Consider the following 19362-nt stretch of genomic DNA (forward strand, 5'->3'; position numbering starts at 1 on the left):
ACTTTTGGGACTTATATTTAGCTCTGTGATCCCCTGTGTGTAATGTTATGTATGTTGTGAGGTAGGAGTACAGATTACATTTTTGCACAATTTGTTGAAAAGATTGTCCTTTCCACATTGAATTACCTTGACATCCTTATTTAAAAAAAGTTGGCTATCATAGTATGCATTTACATTTGGCTCCAATTTCTAATCTCTGGGTCTATATCTGTTTGTCAGTTCAATGAAATCTTATTACAGTAGCTTTGTGGTAAAGGCTTGTCTGCTCAGCCACGCCCATGCCCTCTCAGAGGTGGTTTCTATTGCCTTCTCTCTCCTCCATGTGAGCCCAGCTTCCCTTTCTCAGTGGTGTGGGCTCACTGTAGTCTTCATTGAATCATCTCTCCATTTTATCAGTGTTTGCTTCAAGAATATGTGGATTCTCTTTTTATATGGCTTAACCTTCATGTTTATAACAGACATATTTTCTTGATAGACTGATAATTTTACCATTATTAAATGATACTATTTATCTAAAAATTTTCTTCTAAAACCAGTTTTTCTGAAATTAATACAGAGCCATTATCTTGGTCAGTTCAAAATATTGTTTAATTTCCATGTAGTTATGTTTTTATATCTGCCTTCCCTACTTTTTGTTAGAAAACATACTTTACTCTACTCTGGCCCCTTTAAGTGGATATAGACTTGTTAGGACCTTGTGTATCCTGGAGAGTCTTTCCTGTGATCTTCAGGAGGCTGTGTGTTCAGTTGCTGTGTTTTCTGTTGCCAGGTGGGGCGATGTGTAGATTCCTGATCAGTCTAGTTAATGTTGTTCGTCAAGTCTTTTATATCCTGTTGACACACTGCCTGTTTGTTCTATCAATTATTAAAAGTCAGGTACTGACCTGCACATCCACGTTTATTGTAGCACTTTTATGTCACCTAGGTGCCAATCAACAGGTGGATTGAGGGGGGGGGTGTTTGTGTGTGTGTGTATGTGTATCGTATATATGTATTTTAATGGTGTGTGTGTGTGTGTGTGTGTGTGGGCTCACTGTAGTCTTCACACTGCCACCCCCACATCCCTGCCTTTTCTCACACACACACACACCATTAAGAAGAGCAAAGTCACATTGTTTGCACAAAAATTGATGTAACTGAAGCTTATTGCAAGAAATAACATGAAAGATATATATGGTGATGCATGTCTGTATTCCCAGCACTTGAGAAGTGGAGGCAGGAAGATCAGGAGTTCAAGGTCAACCTCAATTATGTACAAGTTAGATGCCAGCTTAGGCTACAAGAGACCTCACCCCCACTCCCAATACACACACACACACACACACACACACACACACGCGCGCGCGCGCGCACACACACATGCACGCACGCACGCACACACTCACACAAAAGTCAAGTATCGTATGTTTTCTTTCGCATGTAGATTTTTTAAAAGACAGGAATAGGAGGAGGGCCAGTGGGAGGGCGGAGTTGGTACGTACATGTGGCGGATGGCAGGGAAATTGATCACAGTGTCCTCTGTCCATGTATTAAGTGTCTTCGTGAAACCTGTTAGTCTGTACAATTAATATATACTAATAAAAATGATTTTTAAAAAAGCCCGGTATTGAGGTTCCTAACTATGATTATTGAATTTTCTGTCTTTGAATTCATTTCTACCAATTTGGACATCATGTCATGTATGGCTGTATTAGATCAATGTATATTTCTTACGTTTTCCTGATATATAACAATTCATTGTTATAAACTCTCCCTCTTATCTCTAAGAATGTTTTTATTTTAACATTTATTTTGTCTATTATTAGCATAGCCACTGTTGATTGTAGGAGATGCTATTATTGCTGTGTATATTGCATCTATATTTGTTGTAAACCTAACAATCACGATATAATAAGAATCCTTTGTCTTTTAAAGGGACTAAGAGGGGAAAAAAGGGAACAAAAATTAATCTATGGAGAAAAATGTACACACACACATACACACACACACACACACTCTTTATGGTACAGGAGATCAAGCCCAGGGCTTGTTGGGCCCCACCCCTAGCTGTCCCTCTTTTTCTGTTTGCTGTTTTGTGAGTCATTGCCATCATGCTTTCGTTTATTATTAATCGTGTACATCCGAGGCTGTGCGCATTGTCTCCGCGTATTTGTGATAGCTGTGGTAAAGGCTTGTCTGCTCAGCCACGCCCGTGCCCTCTCAGAGGTGGTTTCTATTGCCTTCTCTCTCCTCCATGTGAGCCCAGCTTCCCTTTCTCAGTGGTGTGGGCTCACTGTAGTCTTCACACTGCCACCCCCACATCCCTGCCTTTTCTCTTTGCTAGTGACTTCCAACACGTTCTATTGGCTCTCATGACCAACTTTAAAAATTCAAAGGCCCAGAATTTTCCCATTAATTTCTAGCCTGATGTACTGGTTGACATTTTGCTGTGTCATTGTTTCTCTAATAATTACCTGGATGTCCATACCATTCATTTTTATACTATTTGATACTGATTCAGAGAAGCCACTGTGTATGCCCCAAGAACATTATTTTAAGCAACCATAATTATAAACATCAGGAATATTTGGCTTTTGTCGTTTGCCCAAAGACTGGCCTCAATGGCAGGTCCTACGGCATGTGTTGTGTCTACGCTGGAATAGTTCCTTGATCTTGCTCCCTGTCGTTGCTGAGCTTCTCATGGTGGGGCAGTTCATTTATATGATGTTTCCTGCTGGGTTTACCTGCCATTTCATCATTGACTACTGTCCTCTCTTTTCAATATGTCCATTCAGGTCTATTGCCCAGCGTTGGAGGAAGGAAGTTTTTTTAGTTTATTGGGTTCCATGAGTTCTTTATATGCTGGATGCCAGGGGGTTTGTTTTTCATTTTTTTTTTTTGTTTTGCACATGCCTCCCCACCTGTGACTTTACTATTCATTTTTTAATGTCACTTTTTAATGAGCAGAAATATTTCATTTCAATAAAGAGCAAAGTGTACATTTCTTACGAGTTGTTAATGCATATCAAGATATTTGGGTTTGTAGCATTATCAGGAAGGCAGACGCCTGTGCTTTCTTTTAGAAGTGTTATGCATGTTTTTCTTTTTTGTTTATATCTACTTGCCACTTGTATATCGCATCTTGTTCATTACTTTTTTCTTTTTATTCATTTTATTGTTAATCTATTTGTGTGTAAGTGTGTATACATGCACATATATGCACCACAACCTGTATGTGGTGGTCAGAGGACAACTTGTGGAGTCAGTTCTCTCCTTCCACCATGTTGGCCTGGGGATGGAACTCAGACTGTCAATCTAGGCATCAAATGCCTGTCATCGCTGAGCTGTCTCACTAGCCCTCCGATTTTCTTTCTTTCAAGTTAGCTAAATGTTTCAGTGTTCCATTTTAATTAACGTGCAGCTTTTTAGCTAAACTTCCTTGTATTAAATTCTGTAGTATTTACTCAGAGATCACAATATTACGTTCTTTTTAAAGACAGGGTCTTACTATGTAGCCTTGGCTGTCCTACTATATATACTCACTATATAGGCCAGTCTGGCCTTGAACTCACAGAGATCCACCTGCCTGTGCCTCCAGAGTGCTGGGAATAAAGAGGTGTGCCACCACACTGGCTACAATATTAATTCCTTTTTTATTTAGAATTTAATTTGATGTGTATGTGTGTTTTGCCTGTATGTATGCCTGTGTACCACACTCACGCCTGGTCCCTGTAGAGGCCAAAAGAGGCATCAGATCCCCTGACACTGGAGTTACAGAGGGTTGTGAGCTGCCATGTGGGTGCCAGGAGTCAAACCCCAGGTCTCTGGAAGGGCAGTCAGTGCTCTTAACCACTCAGCCATCTCTCCAGCCCCTCTGCTAATTCTTAATTTATCATTGTCTGTATAGAGTTAATACTGAACCACTTCATGTAAAATGCAAGAACCTTATGACAGTGTAGTCTCATTTACCGACACACCTAAAAGGCATAGTCTCATATCTACATACGTTGCTCACTTTATTTAGATTGTTGCACTCCTTTAGATAAATTTAGAGAAAGAAATTGGACATTTAGATTTTCCCATGTAGTTATTCTACCCACTGTATCTTGTTCTGCTTTCCTCCATATGAAAGAACTTCTTTGACGTCCCAAAGCATGTCTTTTATGAACAAATTCTTTTTCAGGGTTTTGAAGATGCCATTCCATCTCCTTGTCTTGCCCATTGATGGCCATTCATGTTGCTGTCTGCCTACATGAGCTCTATCAGTCTCCTTTGAGTATTGTCAAGATTTTGTCTTCATCTTTCCTTTTAATTCCCCACACTCCGGGGTCTGTGATCTGCCCACCTGTGAGCTAAGATTCTAACATTTCTGACCTCATCCATACTTGTATTTATACATTCTCTAAATTCCTTCTCTTCTCTTTTTCTTTCTCCCTTCTCTTTTCCTCATACTCTTCTTTTCAGCTATCAGTTTCAATCTGATGTATACTTTCCCAGTATCCTAAAGAACATCTTTTTTGATTTTCTATAGCAATGTCTATTGTAAACAAATTATTATACTTTACACTTACCTAGAGATAATTAGGTAGTTAAATATATTATTCATTATATAAATTAAGTTTAAAATTTAGGTTGATTTACTCTAATGTGTACAAGTGTTTTGCCTACATGTATGTATATACACTATGTGCATGCTTGGTAACTGCAGAGGTCAGACGAGAGCATTAGATCCTCTATATAGCTGTAACTATGGAGTTACAAATAGTTGTGAACTACCATGTGGGTTCTGGGAACCGAACCAGGATCTTCTGTGAGGGCAGCAAGTGCTCTTGACCACTGAGCCATCTCTCCAGCTCCCTATGTCTTTGTTATGGGAGGATAATCGCTCTCCTGCTCCTAGGACTCAATTGTACCTCTGTTGGATCATCTGGCACTGTACCATGGTACATTGATGCTCTGTTCATGCTTCGTGTTTACCTTTTCTCTCTGCTTTAAGAAGGTAGTTGCTGTTGGTTTTTCTGATGCCTGTCTCCAATCTACTGTTGAGACCTTTTGGTGAATATTTCATTTAGGAAATGACACTTTTGTCTGTAAGGCTTACATTTGTTCCTCATGTTCTCATATTCTCTTTCCATTTGGAAAGTCTTCAGTTTACTCCTTGCAACCACATTTTTCCTTTTCAGTCCTCAAACATCTTCTTGCAAATCTTTGTCAATTCTGTAAGCAGTTGGTCACTTGGGTTCACTCTCTGTGAGTTAATATTTTTTTAGTCTGACTGTTGGTCACACTTTCCTATTTCTGTACATGACGAGCACATTTGGATTCTGTGGTAGACACTGAGTGAAGCATTCTAGGAACTCTGGAATCAGCTATGTTCTCTAAAGAGTGTTGATTTTGCGTACTACTAACTTGGCTAGACTCAATCTCTTCTGTAATGGGGAGAAGAAAATCTCCACCCATTTTCCTCAGCTTCCCAGGTGTTGTCTTCTGCCTGGTTCCTTGACATACTCCAATCTATTCTACAATTCACAGGCACCTAGAACTGTGGAAGGCTGTACCTAGGTATCAGCACTTCTCTCCAAGTTCTAGCCTCTCCAAGATCACCTGCATTTTCCCATCTGCTCAGGGGGCCCTGACTTCTGGTCTTTGAGTCAAATATGTCCTTTAGCCACTTCACCACACAAACTGAAGGGCCCTCAGGGCCACAGCCTTGTGCATACTAATCCTCCCATAGCCATTTCTAACATCTGCCTACTTGAAGTTGCTCCTTACTGCCTTCAAAATGTGCAAAATACCAATGCACAGTCGGTCATTGTCATCTGCACCAGGCTTGCTGTGATGCAGGCCTCGTCACATTAGCAGCAGCTTAACCCACCTTTAGAGTTGAAGGCTGTTATTTTTCACAGTTTAAAATTCATGTTGGCAGTTACCTTCTGTCTGTGGAGCCTTCTGCTTAAAATGTTGTTGCTTTAAGACAATGCCACGAAGGTTGGTGGGTACAGAGACCCCTACAAATACAGAATCCTGCCATAGAACGAGAAAAGGTAGGAGGAAGAATGTTGGAAAAATGTCAAAGGTGTGAGCCTCCCAAGTGCGGGGCATTAAAGATGTGAGCCACCACCACCGCCACCGCCTGGCCTCTGTGGTTAACTAGTGGCTCTGCCCTCTGATCTCCAGGCAAACTTGATTTGTCAGAACACAAACAAAATATCATATAACAGAATTAAAGTTTTTGTTGTTGTTGTTGTTTCATTTTAACCTAGCCTCCTCTCAGGCTGACACATGTCTGCTGCCAGCCTTGGGGTGTGTTGTAAAAAGGTCCAGGAGTGTGTGAAAGAATCCAGGAGGGTAGGAGCTGATTTGCATGGCAAACATCAACTTTCATCTGTAAGTGCACACTTAGATGTCTGTACCTAGTGCACAGATGTTTTCTACTGTGTAGGTAAATTTAGTGGACGGGAACATTTAAGATAACACATTAAAACCTATGTTTCACGTGGACAAATTTAAAGGATTTTTTTTTTTTTTTTGTAGAATTTGCAGCTACTGGTAGAGCTTAGCTGTTAGCGGAGAAGGAGCCTGTGGTCACAGTTAAAATGGAGAGAAAGAGTAGGCCCCCCCCCCATATACACACACATTAAGGTTTCTTTTGGAAACAGGACTTCCTGGAGTCTGTGGGTACCCACATTCACACTAAGTACTGCACACTGCAGAGGGGGCTGGAGGAGAATAGCATCCTTGTGAGTTAATCAGAACTCCTGAGGAGGCCCTTGAAGTCCAAATTAAGTCTAAAGAATAGGTTTTCTTTGATTGGGACTTAACAGCTGTCAGAAAAACAAGGGCAGGCGGCGGGGAGTGCAGGAGCCTGTTGTGGACCGTTAGGTAGGGATTGACTTGAACTGTGAGTTCCCAAGGCAAGCATTTTTCCTGTAGGAAGTCAAAGATGACCTATTGTGGCTTTCCACTTGGCTTTAATGAGGTGGAGACTCAATGCTCACAAGGGCCCAACATTGTTAGGGCTGTGAGGTTGTCCCCTTAGAATGCCCATGTGACAGAGACACTTCTCCATTTGTGTAGTGTATGGTGGACTCCTGGGGCAGCCATTCCTCTGTGATGATGGAGGTGCCTCATAAGTTACCCTGCAGCAGCTTGTGTGAGGATTAGGAAGGAGTCTAGGATGGACGGCAGTGACCTCAAAGGGAGCCATTTGCTTGGTTTTCATGAGATAAAGGGGAGACACCTGCCCTGAGATGCAGCAGTCATACATGCTGGGGGCTTGTTGAACACAGACAGGAATACCTGCTGAAGAAGGAGCTGTGGTACCCACAGCAGTGCTCAGCAAGCTCTTGCTTCAGGCTGGTTTCTGGTCCTGTGGTGGCTACTCTTCACTGCCATCCTGACGGGGTTTAGAATCACCATGGAAACCCACCTCCAAGTGGGCCTAGGAGTATGTTTTCGAAAGAGATTTTCACCGAACACGGAAGACCCGTGCTGAATGTGAGTGGTACCATCTTCATGGGCTGGGGCCCCGGGCTGAACAGAAAGAAGAAAATGGGCTGAGTACTGGCATTCATCTCTGTCTGCTTCCTGGCAGTGAGAGCATCTGTGACCCACTCCCTCATGCCCCCGTTGCCATGGCTTCCCCACCACGATGGACGGTGCTCTTAAGTAAAACAACCAAACGCTTCCTTCCTTAAGCAGCTTTGTCAGGTATTGGTCATAGTGATGGAAAAAGTAATTAGTGCAGGTCTCATCGGGTTAAAAGTGTTATTGTCCCTCCTTTGTAAATGGGGAACCTGAGCCCAGTGCTGGTAGATTTTAAAATTAAAGTGCAACCCCAAGACATCCCAATATCCAAGTCTCTGTCCTTTTCCTCTTAACTGCGTGGCACACATTCCAGTAGGAAGAGAGCTGGAGCGTGAAACATGAGCAGGGGTTGAGGTCGCCATGCCGAGTCCCGTCATCAGTGGGCACCGTTGTCTCTTGAGTCTGCTGGCTGTTGTGGCATATGGTACCCTGTGTTAATCTTTAGGGGGGTAGAAGGAGCCGCACAAGTGAGGCTAGGTCCCTTCTTCTTCCTCATTGCCTCTACCTGCTCCAGAACCCTCTGCCCTATGTAGCTTTGTTACAGACACATCATTCAATTTGGGAGAAGCAGGTCTGAGCCTTTGGGCTGTTCCAGGATCATAGGATAAAATCAGGGTGCCCTCTACACACCTACCCATGCATACTCTCTCACACAGCCATATATACCCTCAGTAATTCCTGTCATTGACACTTTTCATCTGTCAGAGGGGACATCACAGTTTCTGTAGAATTATACCTTCTCTGTTAGGAGACATATCCCATCAATCTTAAACTCCTTCTGTCGGCTTGAAAGTCCCTGTCATCCTTGGGCCTAGAATGCTGGCCTGATCCTAGGCAGGGGTTGTTTGGTGGGCAGAGCTATCTCAGTGGGAAACTCTACTCTTTAAACTCCCTGGCTTACCTGGACCCCATCCAGGACATCTCAGGGTGCACAGATGGAGCTATCCCAGGGCCTCTTCCCCTTCACTAGGGCAACGCCTGAAAGAGGCAGGGACCATGTAGGTCTCATCTGTCCCTGTATTCCAGTGGCTCAGAAGCACACTCGAGTGCAGAGTCAGGGCGAGCATTCAGAATGAACCCTGCCTCGATACGTCAGACAAGCTACTAAGCCAGCTAAGGGGATGTGCATTCTCCCCTCCTGACTGGCAAAGCAGAGCTCTCCAGGATTGCATGAGATGAGTGATGATATGTTGGCTCTCGGCATGCAATTGGCAGTCATTGTGATGAATGTCGAGTTTGAGGGATGGAAAGCCCCTGTACTTCCACCTCAGCCACAGCCCAGGCAGGTGATTACCTGGGTTAATTCACAGTTGGTGACTCCACCCACCCTCACCAGGTTCACTCTCCCCTCCACCTTTTGGTAGCCCCTCCCCCCAAGTCCCCTGGCAGCTCCTTGGCTTCCAGTAGTATCACTGATCGACAGGCCATGCCAACATCAGAGATGGCTGACAATGCTGACCTCTTGGAGGCCTCTGGATGGGGGAAGGTGTGTCACAACCGTTCACCTCTTCGACTGCGTCATCTGTGACTTTGACTGTGAACACAGAGAGTGATAGCAAGGAGTAGAGTAGTGGTCCACGATGTGAGCGAGTGCTGTTTCTACCTCACCCTCACTCTCTGTATAATGAGAGCAGGAGCATGATGTCCCATCAGTAGGATTTTGATAGAACTGATGTTCACAGCAGATGTTTCCACGAAGCCAAACTGCATGAAGATTGAGAAGCTAAGTTTTAAAAAAGGTTTTTGTTTTCAGCCTTTAAGAAATCAGCCAGAGGCCGGGCGGTGGTGGCGCACGCCTTTAATCCCAGCACTCGGGAGGCAGAGCCAGGCGGATCTCTGTGAGTTCGAGGCCAGCCTGGGCTACCAAGTGAGTTCTAGGAAAGGCGCAAAGCTACACAGAGAAACCCTGTCTCAAAAAACCAAAAAAAAAAAAAAAAAAAAAAGAAAAGAAAAGAAAAAAAAGAAATCAGCCAGAGAACTAGAATGACAAAATTAACTAAGAGCACATACTGCTCTTGCCAAAGACTCAAGTTCTGTTCCCAGCACCCACAGTAGATGGCTCACACCACCTGTAACTCCACTCCAGAGGATCCAACACTCTCTTCTGGCTTCTATAGGCACCTGAACAATCTCAATCTCTCTCTGTCTCTCTGTCTCTCTCTGTGTCTCTGTCTCTCTCTCTGTCTCTCTCTCTCTCTCTGTCTCTCCCTCTCCCTCCCTCCCTCCCTCTCTCTCTCTTTCCCCCTCCTCCTCTCCCTACTTCTCCCCTCCCTCCCTCCCTCCCTCCCTCCCTCCTTCCCTCTCTCCTCTCTCTCTCTCTGTCTCTTTCACACACACACAATTTTAAAAACAATAGGTGTGGGCACATGCCTTTAACTTCAGCAACCAGGAGTATAGTGGCTAGTTTTATGTAAACTTACGCAGACTAGAGTCATTTTGGAAGAGGGAACCTCAGTTGAGAAAAACGCCTGCCAGACTGGCCTGTGGGCAAGCCTGTGGGCATTTTCTTGTTTGATGATTGGTGTGGGAGGGTTCAACTCAGTTGTGGTATGTGCCCTCCCTGGGCTGGTGTCCCTGGGTTCTATAAAGAAAGCAAGCTGAGCAAGCCAGTAAGCAGCACCCCTCCATGGTCTCTGCATCAGGTTCCTGCCCTGTTTGAGTTTCTGTCCTGACTTCCCTCGGTGATGGATTGTTTTGGAGAACTATAAACTGAAATCAACCCTTTCTTCTGCTTTTGGTCATGGTGTTTTATCCCAGCAATAGAAACTCTAACTAAGACAGGGAGGAAGAGGTAGGCAGATCTCCAAGTTCCAGCCCAGCTAATGCTACATAGTGAGAACCTGTCTCAGGTGATGGTGATGGTGATGGTGATGATGATGATGATGATGATGATGATGATGGTGATGATAAAAAATGTTAAAAGAAACCAGTCTGGAGGGAGGACAGGCACTCTAACATTTATATTAAACATCAGTGTCAACTCCAGCACAGAATAGTGTGTATGTTTCTCTCCTTCTGTTAAATATGTTCATTCTGTTCCTCCCATCATTTTACCCTATGTAAGAGCCAAACTATAAATTGGTTAATCAAACATTTTGAACCTCTCTTTTTCAGTATGAAGATTCATAGTCACTCCCAGGAAATGATAGCTTTCTGGATAGAGTGAGCTGTACACAGCGGGAGAGCTTGCTGTCCTGGGTTGGGTATGGGAGGCAGAGATACAAGTAGTACCGATTTCTGTAGTAGGATTATGGATGAGTAAATCAGATACTTTTATTTAGGAAGAAGGTAAACCCGTTTGGATGAAATGGTAATGGTAACTGGGATGATTTAACCTGGAAATGATCTAGTGAGGGATCATGGGTGTGGGGTACAATGAAGGAGGATAATTTTATGTGGAGTTCACTGTACTTCCGTATTTGCTTGGAATTTTCCCCAAGTTCCAAACCAGAAGACTCCGTGTAAATAATAATAAAATATTGTCTAGCCATTCAGATAATACTTAGGAAGAATTTTAATCAAGTGGTATGCTACAAAAATCAGAAGTCAAGTTTCTTAATGTGTGTGCATGGATAACAAATATCTGTGTAAAGGTGTGTTAGAAAGAGACTGAAACATTTATTATGATTATACTTGGTTGGTGGAATGATGGGTAATTTTTTTTATTCTTCACATTTTTCAAACTTGCTAAAGGAAAAACAGTTTCTTACAATTTGAAGGGAACTTTGAAAGTCTCTGACCTGCCTTTGTGTTACGTTTTCTGTGAAACTGCTGACATCAGTAATTAGAAAGACGCTTCTGTGGTTGCTACCCACGTGGCTGTGGACATGGCCTGCACTGTCCTCCTCTCTGCCCTCGTCTCTGACTTTTCAGAGTTATATGCAGGTGAGGTGACAGGCAGAAGCAGTCCCACCACCACGGCACTCACTGGTCACTCTGCTCAGCGTGTTCCTCTAACAGGGATTTCTGTCTGGTTTTAGTGAGCTGGACATGATTTCCACAAGGGTGATGGACATCAAGCTTCGGGAAGCGGCTGAAGGCCTCGGGGAGGACGGCACAGGTAAGGTCTGGGAAGAGGCTGTTTGTTTGGTTGGAGCTGGGCTTTGTGGCTTCCTGTGTGGAGATGTATGTTCAGTCCCCGCGGTGTGCTCAGACATCCCCAGCCTCGCACTCACTCCTTCACCATTTAACGGCATTTGGCAGCACTGATCTTTGCTGCTCTGCCCAAGAGTTGGGCCTTTGAATGTCCTTTTCCTTTTCCTAGAGGTAAACATGGCCCTGTATTTGCCTTGAAAGCAAAGGAGCAGGGGCTAACCCAGGAGCACCTGCACTTTGATGTCATGAGTTCAAGGCTAGGCAGAGTTACATGTAGAGGCCAAGGCTAAATGGATTCATTTATCATCCAACACTTTCCAAAAGTAAGCGTAGGAGGTTTTGTAAAGCACAGGATGAGCTGGTCCTCCAGAGGAAATAATTACATCTAAAGAGCCTTTGACCCTTTTCTTACGACTTTAACAAGGCCTTTATCTTAGCTTCTGCTGAGCCAACTTCCAGGCCTGTGAGTCATCACTTCGGAACACATTCCGATCTAGTCATGGGATTGCTATTTATGTCTTGATACGGTTGTGAAATCAATATTAAAAGACACTGATAGCCCTTGGTGCACATTCTCCTGGATTTTCAGCCATTTTACTCACCTCATATTGTTAGCAAAGGTCTCCAACCTCTCTTGTTTAAAATTCAAAATCCCAGGAGTGATTTTCTTTGACTTAGGTCAAGAAAAATAACTTCCAGTAACATTAAACATTAAACCCGATGGCCGGCTGCTGCCTTTAGATACTCATCCCAGTGAACACTCTATTTCCTATGTGAAGAAGGATTGCTCACTTTATATTAGGACCACTTTTCTGCTCATATTTCAGTAGGTACCAAGTAAATCCAAATATGAGGTGAGGGTACTGTAAGATTAACCCTCAGTGGGGAAAATGGTCATTCAAATTGTATTGTATCATGGAACGCTGAATTATTGCTTTTTAAAATAAGAAAATATTATAGTAAGTATTTCGTTTCCCCCCAAAGAGCTTCAGTAGATGCCAGTTTGGTCTACATAGGTCACCATAAGGAATCAATCTTAGAAAATGAGAGAATCTAGATACTGTATTTTTGTTTCAAATAATAGTGGACTTACTGTAATCAGAGCAACTTTTCCACCTTCAGTTTTGAAAATTCTAGATGATAACATGAGTGGAAAGGAAAATGGTAACTCAGAAAGATGGGTGAGCACATTTTCCTTTAGTCTTTTACTCTGAAATTTTGAGTCTCATTTTCTTGTGGGGTAAGATGTGAGGGGTGGGTAGAAGTGAGATACAGGATCTGAGGGGACCGTCTAATAGAAGCTGCAAAGGTAGAGTGGGTGTGAACCACAGGTAAGTCAGCCCTCTGGTAAATTTGTAGCTTCAGTTGGATGACCCAGAGAACCTCGACCCTTGAACTTGGGTCAGCGGTGCTTCCAGATCAGACATGATGATCCAGGTACTATGCAGAAGCAAACTGTTTTCTCAAAAGACTGCCCAACTGTCCTACTTAGAGTAGGGCACTTGGGAGGTAAAAATGGGAACTTGAGGCATGGAAGGTCATCCTCAGCTACATAGGAAGTTCAGGGCCAGCGTGGGATGCAGTAAGACCCTGTACAAACAAACAGACAAACAAACAACCAAAGAAGAGGGGCTGGAACAAACCAGGGAAGAGCTGGCTCAGCAGTTAGAACACTTGCTCTTGCAGAGGACCTGAGTTCAATCCCCAGCAGCCACATGGTGACTCAACCATCTGTAACTCCAGTTCTAGGAGGTCTGATGCCTGCACGTGGTATACTTACACACATGCAGGCAAAACATTCATAAAATAAGATAAAATAAAATTAATAACAGAGGAAAGAGAAGGGAGAGCAGGAAGGAAACAGAGAGAGAAAGGAAGCAAAAAGCATCATCGATCTGCGCCTCACCGATGATCCGAAACAGCTCAAAGTGTGCTACAGACATGCATTTAGACCCTAATCCTTCATAAGGAGGCTAAGAGAAAACATTTCTTACCCACAGTTAGACCAGAGTTCTTAGATTCAACACCTTAATTTGTAAAAGAAAATTTTATGAATGGAACCTCATCAAAATTTAAAACTTTTTCTCTGCAAAAACACTATTAAGAAAACAAAAATATAAGACACACACCCTATATATAACATGCACCCCTACACAGAAGTATTAACCAAAAGGCAATGAAAACCTAAGGTTCACACAGGAACTGAAAGTGACTTTATTCGTCATTGCCAAAAGTCATGTGCCCAGTCAACCAATCAGTTTATCTATATAATGGAATACTACTGGGCAATAAAAAGGACAAACTACTGATATATAATAACAATGTAAATGAGTTTTTAAGGGAAAGACTGTATACTGAGACCCGATCTACACACTGTGACTTGACCTGAAACTCTAAATAAGAGCAGAGCCATGAACGGCTGCATGTCAAGGGTGGGAAGCATGAGGAGATGGTACAGACTGATGTTCTGCATCTGGATTGAGGAAGTAATTGTGCTGCTCTACAGATACAAGAGTGATTTTTTTTTTCTTTACCATAATTTAAAATAATTTAAACGATACTGCAGTTTTTAAAAACAAGTGGATTTTTAAAAGTGAATATAATTAGTAAAACTTCAGTGTTCAGATCAAGAGCAGTTTACACCGGGTTAAGATCACAGGGAATCGTATCAAATGCAGAGTGGAACGATGAAAAGATGGGAAACGGCAAAGAAGACAAAGGCAGAGCTAAGCGATAGCCTGCAGCATGCATTCTCACAAGCTCAGAGAGGAGAGGATGCCCAGGAAGTTTCTAGGATTGTTTTAAAAAAAAAATAGCCTGGTCCACAGATTTAAGATGCCCAGTGAGGGCCTGGAGAGATGGTTTAGCCGTGAAGAGCATTTGCTGCTCTTGCAGAGGACCCAGTTCAGTTCCCAACAAGGCCACCTGAAACTCCAGCTTCAGGCCATCTGGCACCCTCTCCTGGCCGCTGAAGGCACTGCGTTTGTACAAACACATACACCTAAATAAAAATAAATTAATCAAGTAAATAAAGGAAACCCAGTGTCTGTCTCCTAGGAGGGATAATTAAAGGGCAGTAAAAATACAAAGGGGAAGATGTAGAAAGCCAAAGCTCAGATTAGAAATCTTAAGTCCCAGGAAGTGAGGGGTTACCTTCACAGGAGGGAAGGGAAAAGTGATGGCTGACTTCTAACGATACAGGGGAGCCCATGAAACTGTGACTCGTTAGAAAAAATAACTACCGGGCTGGAGAGATGGCTCAGAGGTTAAGAACACTGACTGCTCTTCCAGAGGTCCTGAGTTCAATTCCCAGCAACCACATGGTGGCTCACAACCATCTGTAATGAGATCTGGCGCCCTCTTCTGGTGTGCAGACATACATGCAGGCAGAACATTGTATGCATAATAAATAAATCTTTAAAAAAAAAAAAAAAAAGAAAAAAAAAAGAAAAAATAACTACCGACCTAGAAGGCCAAACCCGAGAAGGATGTATGTCAGAACTGAGGGAGAAACAGAGATGCTGTCAGAGACCTAAGTTTGCCACTGATAGACCCTTAAAAGTTGTGAAGTAGAAATTGACAGCTAAAGAAAGATAAATAACCCCCCTCTCTGATATTGTTAGGATGAATTTATTTTAAAAAATTAGTAGAGAGATGAAATATAAAAACAAAATGAAAATGGCAGTGTCCAAATTGTCATCTTTAAAACAGACAGGAAAATGCATTGCTCTCCGTGCGTTATGGGCAGTATATGGAAACGTCAATATGGTGAGCAGTAAGTAAGTCTTAACAGATTGGAGTGGAACACAATTCAGAGTGCATGATCTCACTACAGTGAAGTTAATAACAAAGAGAGAGGAGGTTGCCAAGTGCTTGGAAATGAAGACCTGCCTTTCTGTATAACTCACAGATCTAAAAAGGTACGATCATGGAAATCAGAAAATACTTTAACCAAATAATGATGAAAATGCAAACTTTTATAATGCGTAGAACTTAACAGGTCTAGAGAGAACTAAAATGAAATGTATTTATTGGCGAAGCAGGGACAGTTTTAAAAATTGTAGGCTTTCATCAAAAGAACCTTTAAAAAATAAAATAGCAAGTCTGGGCCTGGGGGTGTTGCTCAGTGGTAGAGCTCTTACCCAGCATGCTGGAGAGACTTTTCACAAGTCATCAGTACAGTTGACCTAGGAAGAAGGAGGAGGTACAGATAATTAACCCTAGACATGAAAAAGGAGGCACTAACAGATCCTGCCGACGCCCAGCCTTTTTGCCAGTAAATTTGAAAATTTAAAACGTATAGAAATCCCTAGATATGAGAAGCAACAGAACAGACTGAAGAAGTAGGAAAGTGGATCAGTTCTGTAGCTGTTTGAGAAGTCGGGTCACTAATCTTAGGAGAGGAAGAAATAAAAACAAACGAGATGGCCGATGAACTCTTTAGGTCCTTGTGATTAAACTGATTTAGGTGTCTATATACATGCAGTGCCTGCAGAAGCCAGAAGAGGGCGCCAGGCCACCTGAAGCCGGAGCTACAGGTGGCATGAAAGGGCACAGCTGTTGCATTCTGCTCTTTGTAGCCATCTCCTACCCCCGCTGTTCATGTCCTAAGCACACCTGGGTGTCAAGACAGGAAGGCCATTTATTTGTTCAGGTCTCTGGGGACACCTAATAATTTGTTGACTGTTGGAAGGCCAGGTGGTGTCCCTATCAAATGCAAAGACCTCCTGGGAGTCTTTCAACATAACCTCTGATGGAGAACCATCTGCATGCAAGATAAACATTTTGAGATGTCAAAGGAAGTTTCCACTGGAGATAAAAACCTGCCGTAGAACGTTGTCCCCCGAGGAGAGACGTTTGCTCCAGTCTTGCTGGCAGAATCTCAGATGAAGGCGAGGTGAACTTCCAAGGGGGCTTTAACACAAAGACAATTAGGAATACCCTCCCTTATATTTCAAATTGATTCCATTTGTAAACTTATAAAGCAGTCTTAGACCGTTTCAGCAAACTTCTGCCGGGTCACACAGCATGCTTGTGCTCTCTGACTCTGTTTCCTCCTGCTGTCCCATCTGACAAATACTCAGAAGGGAAGTAGTGAACATGGCTGGGTTGCCCTGGTGATGTCATGGGCTCCTGAGTCTGATAGACCCCGTGGGAAAGAATGAAGTGACAGCCGAGGAGCTCGGCCTGGACACAACCTCTCTACTGTAGGGATAGCCATGGTTTGCTCATTTTTCTCACCCACCCCAACACCCAATTTTAAAAATAAAATGAATCCTTAAAAAAAATAACGTATATATTTTCTAAGAAAATAACTTAGGTTATCATACACCTTTGCCTCATCTGGCACGTTATATGTACGTTATGTATGAAATAGTATGCATATTCCAGAGACTTAAAGAACATGGTATCCGGTAAGAGGAAGGTCGCTTGGGTTTTGATTTATTGATCATGCTCCAGCGTTCTTGGTTCATATACTGATATCCTAAAGATGGAAAACAAGGGGGCTGGAGAGATTCAGAGCACTGGCCGCTCTTCCAAAGGACCCACATTCAAATCCCAGTGCCCCCATAGCAGCTCACAACCATCTGTAACTCCAGTCCTGGGGAATCTGAAGCCCTCATCACGTCTCTTTGGCCGGTGCGTGCACATGTTGCACAGACACACACCCAGGCAAAACATCTGTACACATACAATTTTAATGTTTTAAAAGATAGAAACCAATATTTGTTTGGGAGGCGCAGACCTTAGGTCATGTGTTTCTCTCTCTGGTACGTTGAGTCCTTGATTTCTTGTTACCTGTGCCCATCACACGCCTGCACTCTGACACACATTCCTGCTAATCTTTCTTTTTTTTTTTTTCTTTTCATCTGTATAGGAAAGAAAAAATCCAAATTTAAAACGTTTAAGAAGTTGTTTGGGAAGAAGAAGAGAAAAGAATCGCCTTCATCCACGGGAAACAGCACCTGGAAGCAAAATCAGGCCAAGAGCGAGGTCATTCCCATCGAGTCGGGGCCGGTGGGCTATGACTCCGAAGATGAGCTGGAGTAAGTTGCTTTCACGTGCATCTGGCTTGTGATCCTCAAGGAGGAGGGGACAGTGGGCACAGGAGATGTCCAGCACTCTTACTTCAGTGCCTTAATAACTGGTCAGGCTCCTGAGCCTCCTCCCATCCTGGGTGATCCCCTTAGGAGCTCCTCAGTATGTGGTGCATTTGTTAACTTTTCAAGCACGGGGTGGAGGAAGGTGGGAGAAACCTGATTGTGTAGTTCTACCCGCTGGGTGCCATGAGTATTTAAAAGTTCACAGTAACTGGGGCTGGAGAGGTAGTTCAGTGGTTAAGAGCATGTGTTGCTCTTGCAGAGGACTAGGGTTTGGTTCTCAGCACCCACATTATGGCTCACAGCCATCCATTCTGAGGTACATAATACCTCTAAGGCTGCTAGGCATGCGCATGTGGTGCGTATGTGCAAATCACTCATATGTGTAAAATAAAATTTTAAAAATCTAAAAACCTGTAAGTTCACAGTGAGGCCTAGGGAGATGGTTCCATGTAGGTCTATAATTCCAGAGCTCCTATAGCCAGATGAGAGACAGAGACAGGGGACTCTCCAGAAGCTCATGAGTGAGCTGGCCTAGGGGCAGTGGTGAACATCAACAGGCTGAAAGGCAGGGACTGCCACCTAAGGTTGCCCTGTGACATGCACCTGGACACTGGCATGTGTGCACCAACCTAAACCCCCCCAACACACACACACAGAGATATGTTTGTTAAACACACAGTAGCTGTATGAGACAATGCCATGAACCATCACAGAAATGAGCAAAATCAGCCACAAGCAGTCTAGGAGCCTGCCCAGTATCACATGGCAGAGAGGGCAGGATTGGGCTGCGGGGCCCTGGTTTAATGTAACCAAGAATGCTCAAGGACCTGGGACACAATACATCTCTCTGGACTTAAAGGCTGACTGATCGAATAAGGGCACATGCGCTAGACCAAGGCCAGCAGATGGAGAAAAAAAGGTTTCTTGTTGTCTGGGCTAAATAAATGCAGACGCTCTGGAAATGGACACTCAGGTAGCTCTCGAGGGCAGGACTTTGATTTTCTAACTTGTGCTTCATCACAGTGCACTTATGTTGCCTGCCCCCATTACCTCCCCAGCCATATTCTGGACTGAGGAGGAGAGAAGGCAGCTTGTAACGTCTTTGAAACATTTCGGGGTAAAATGCCAGAAAGAATGGTAGCGCTCCGGAGCCGGGGGCGGGGCAGCCTGTCTCTCGAGGCGGAGAAATTGCACTGACCACTTGGTGGCACCAGATGACTGAAGATGGAAGATCAGGGTTTGCGTCCCCTCCCCCTCCTCCCAGAGCTAGCTAGAAGCAGAGTGGGCACGTGGGTACCTTGTAAGACTGTGCGCAATTGTGGGGGTGCAGGAGGGGCAGTCCTGGCTAGCCCCAGGAGAACTCTGATGCCCACCCCCCACCTCCTGGTGTTCAGAAACAAACCTGGAGTGATCCACCCAGCCCCAAACAGGAGCATGGCCCGAGGGCCAGGCTCTGGGGAAGTGCTCCTTCTCGTGGGAACCCAGGGAAAGTGGGGACAGGAGAACCCTTGATACCTGTCTATGACCTGCACCTGGTGGGAACGTGATTGACATTCGTTAATAAGGAAGGGACGATGGTGGGGTGCTGGCGGAAAGA

At 43.8% G+C, this 19362-nt stretch overlaps 1 protein-coding gene across 3 annotated transcripts in view; it reads left to right on the forward strand.

Moving 5' to 3' along the window:
• Positions 1-19362, forward strand: part of Cracdl (CRACD like) — an 88885-nt gene that overhangs the window by 33152 nt on the left and 36371 nt on the right. For all 3 annotated transcript variants that reach the window (XM_059281694.1, XM_059281692.1, XM_059281693.1), the window contains exons 2-3: positions 11547-11626; positions 17540-17708. In XM_059281694.1, the coding sequence (XP_059137677.1) occupies positions 11557-11626; positions 17540-17708 (239 nt within the window). In that variant the 5' untranslated portion in view covers positions 11547-11556. The remainder of the gene's footprint in view (positions 1-11546; positions 11627-17539; positions 17709-19362) is intronic.

Source organism: Peromyscus eremicus, chromosome 16_21 (genome assembly GCF_949786415.1).
Source record: "Peromyscus eremicus chromosome 16_21, PerEre_H2_v1, whole genome shotgun sequence".
NCBI lineage: Eukaryota > Metazoa > Chordata > Mammalia > Rodentia > Cricetidae > Peromyscus > Peromyscus eremicus.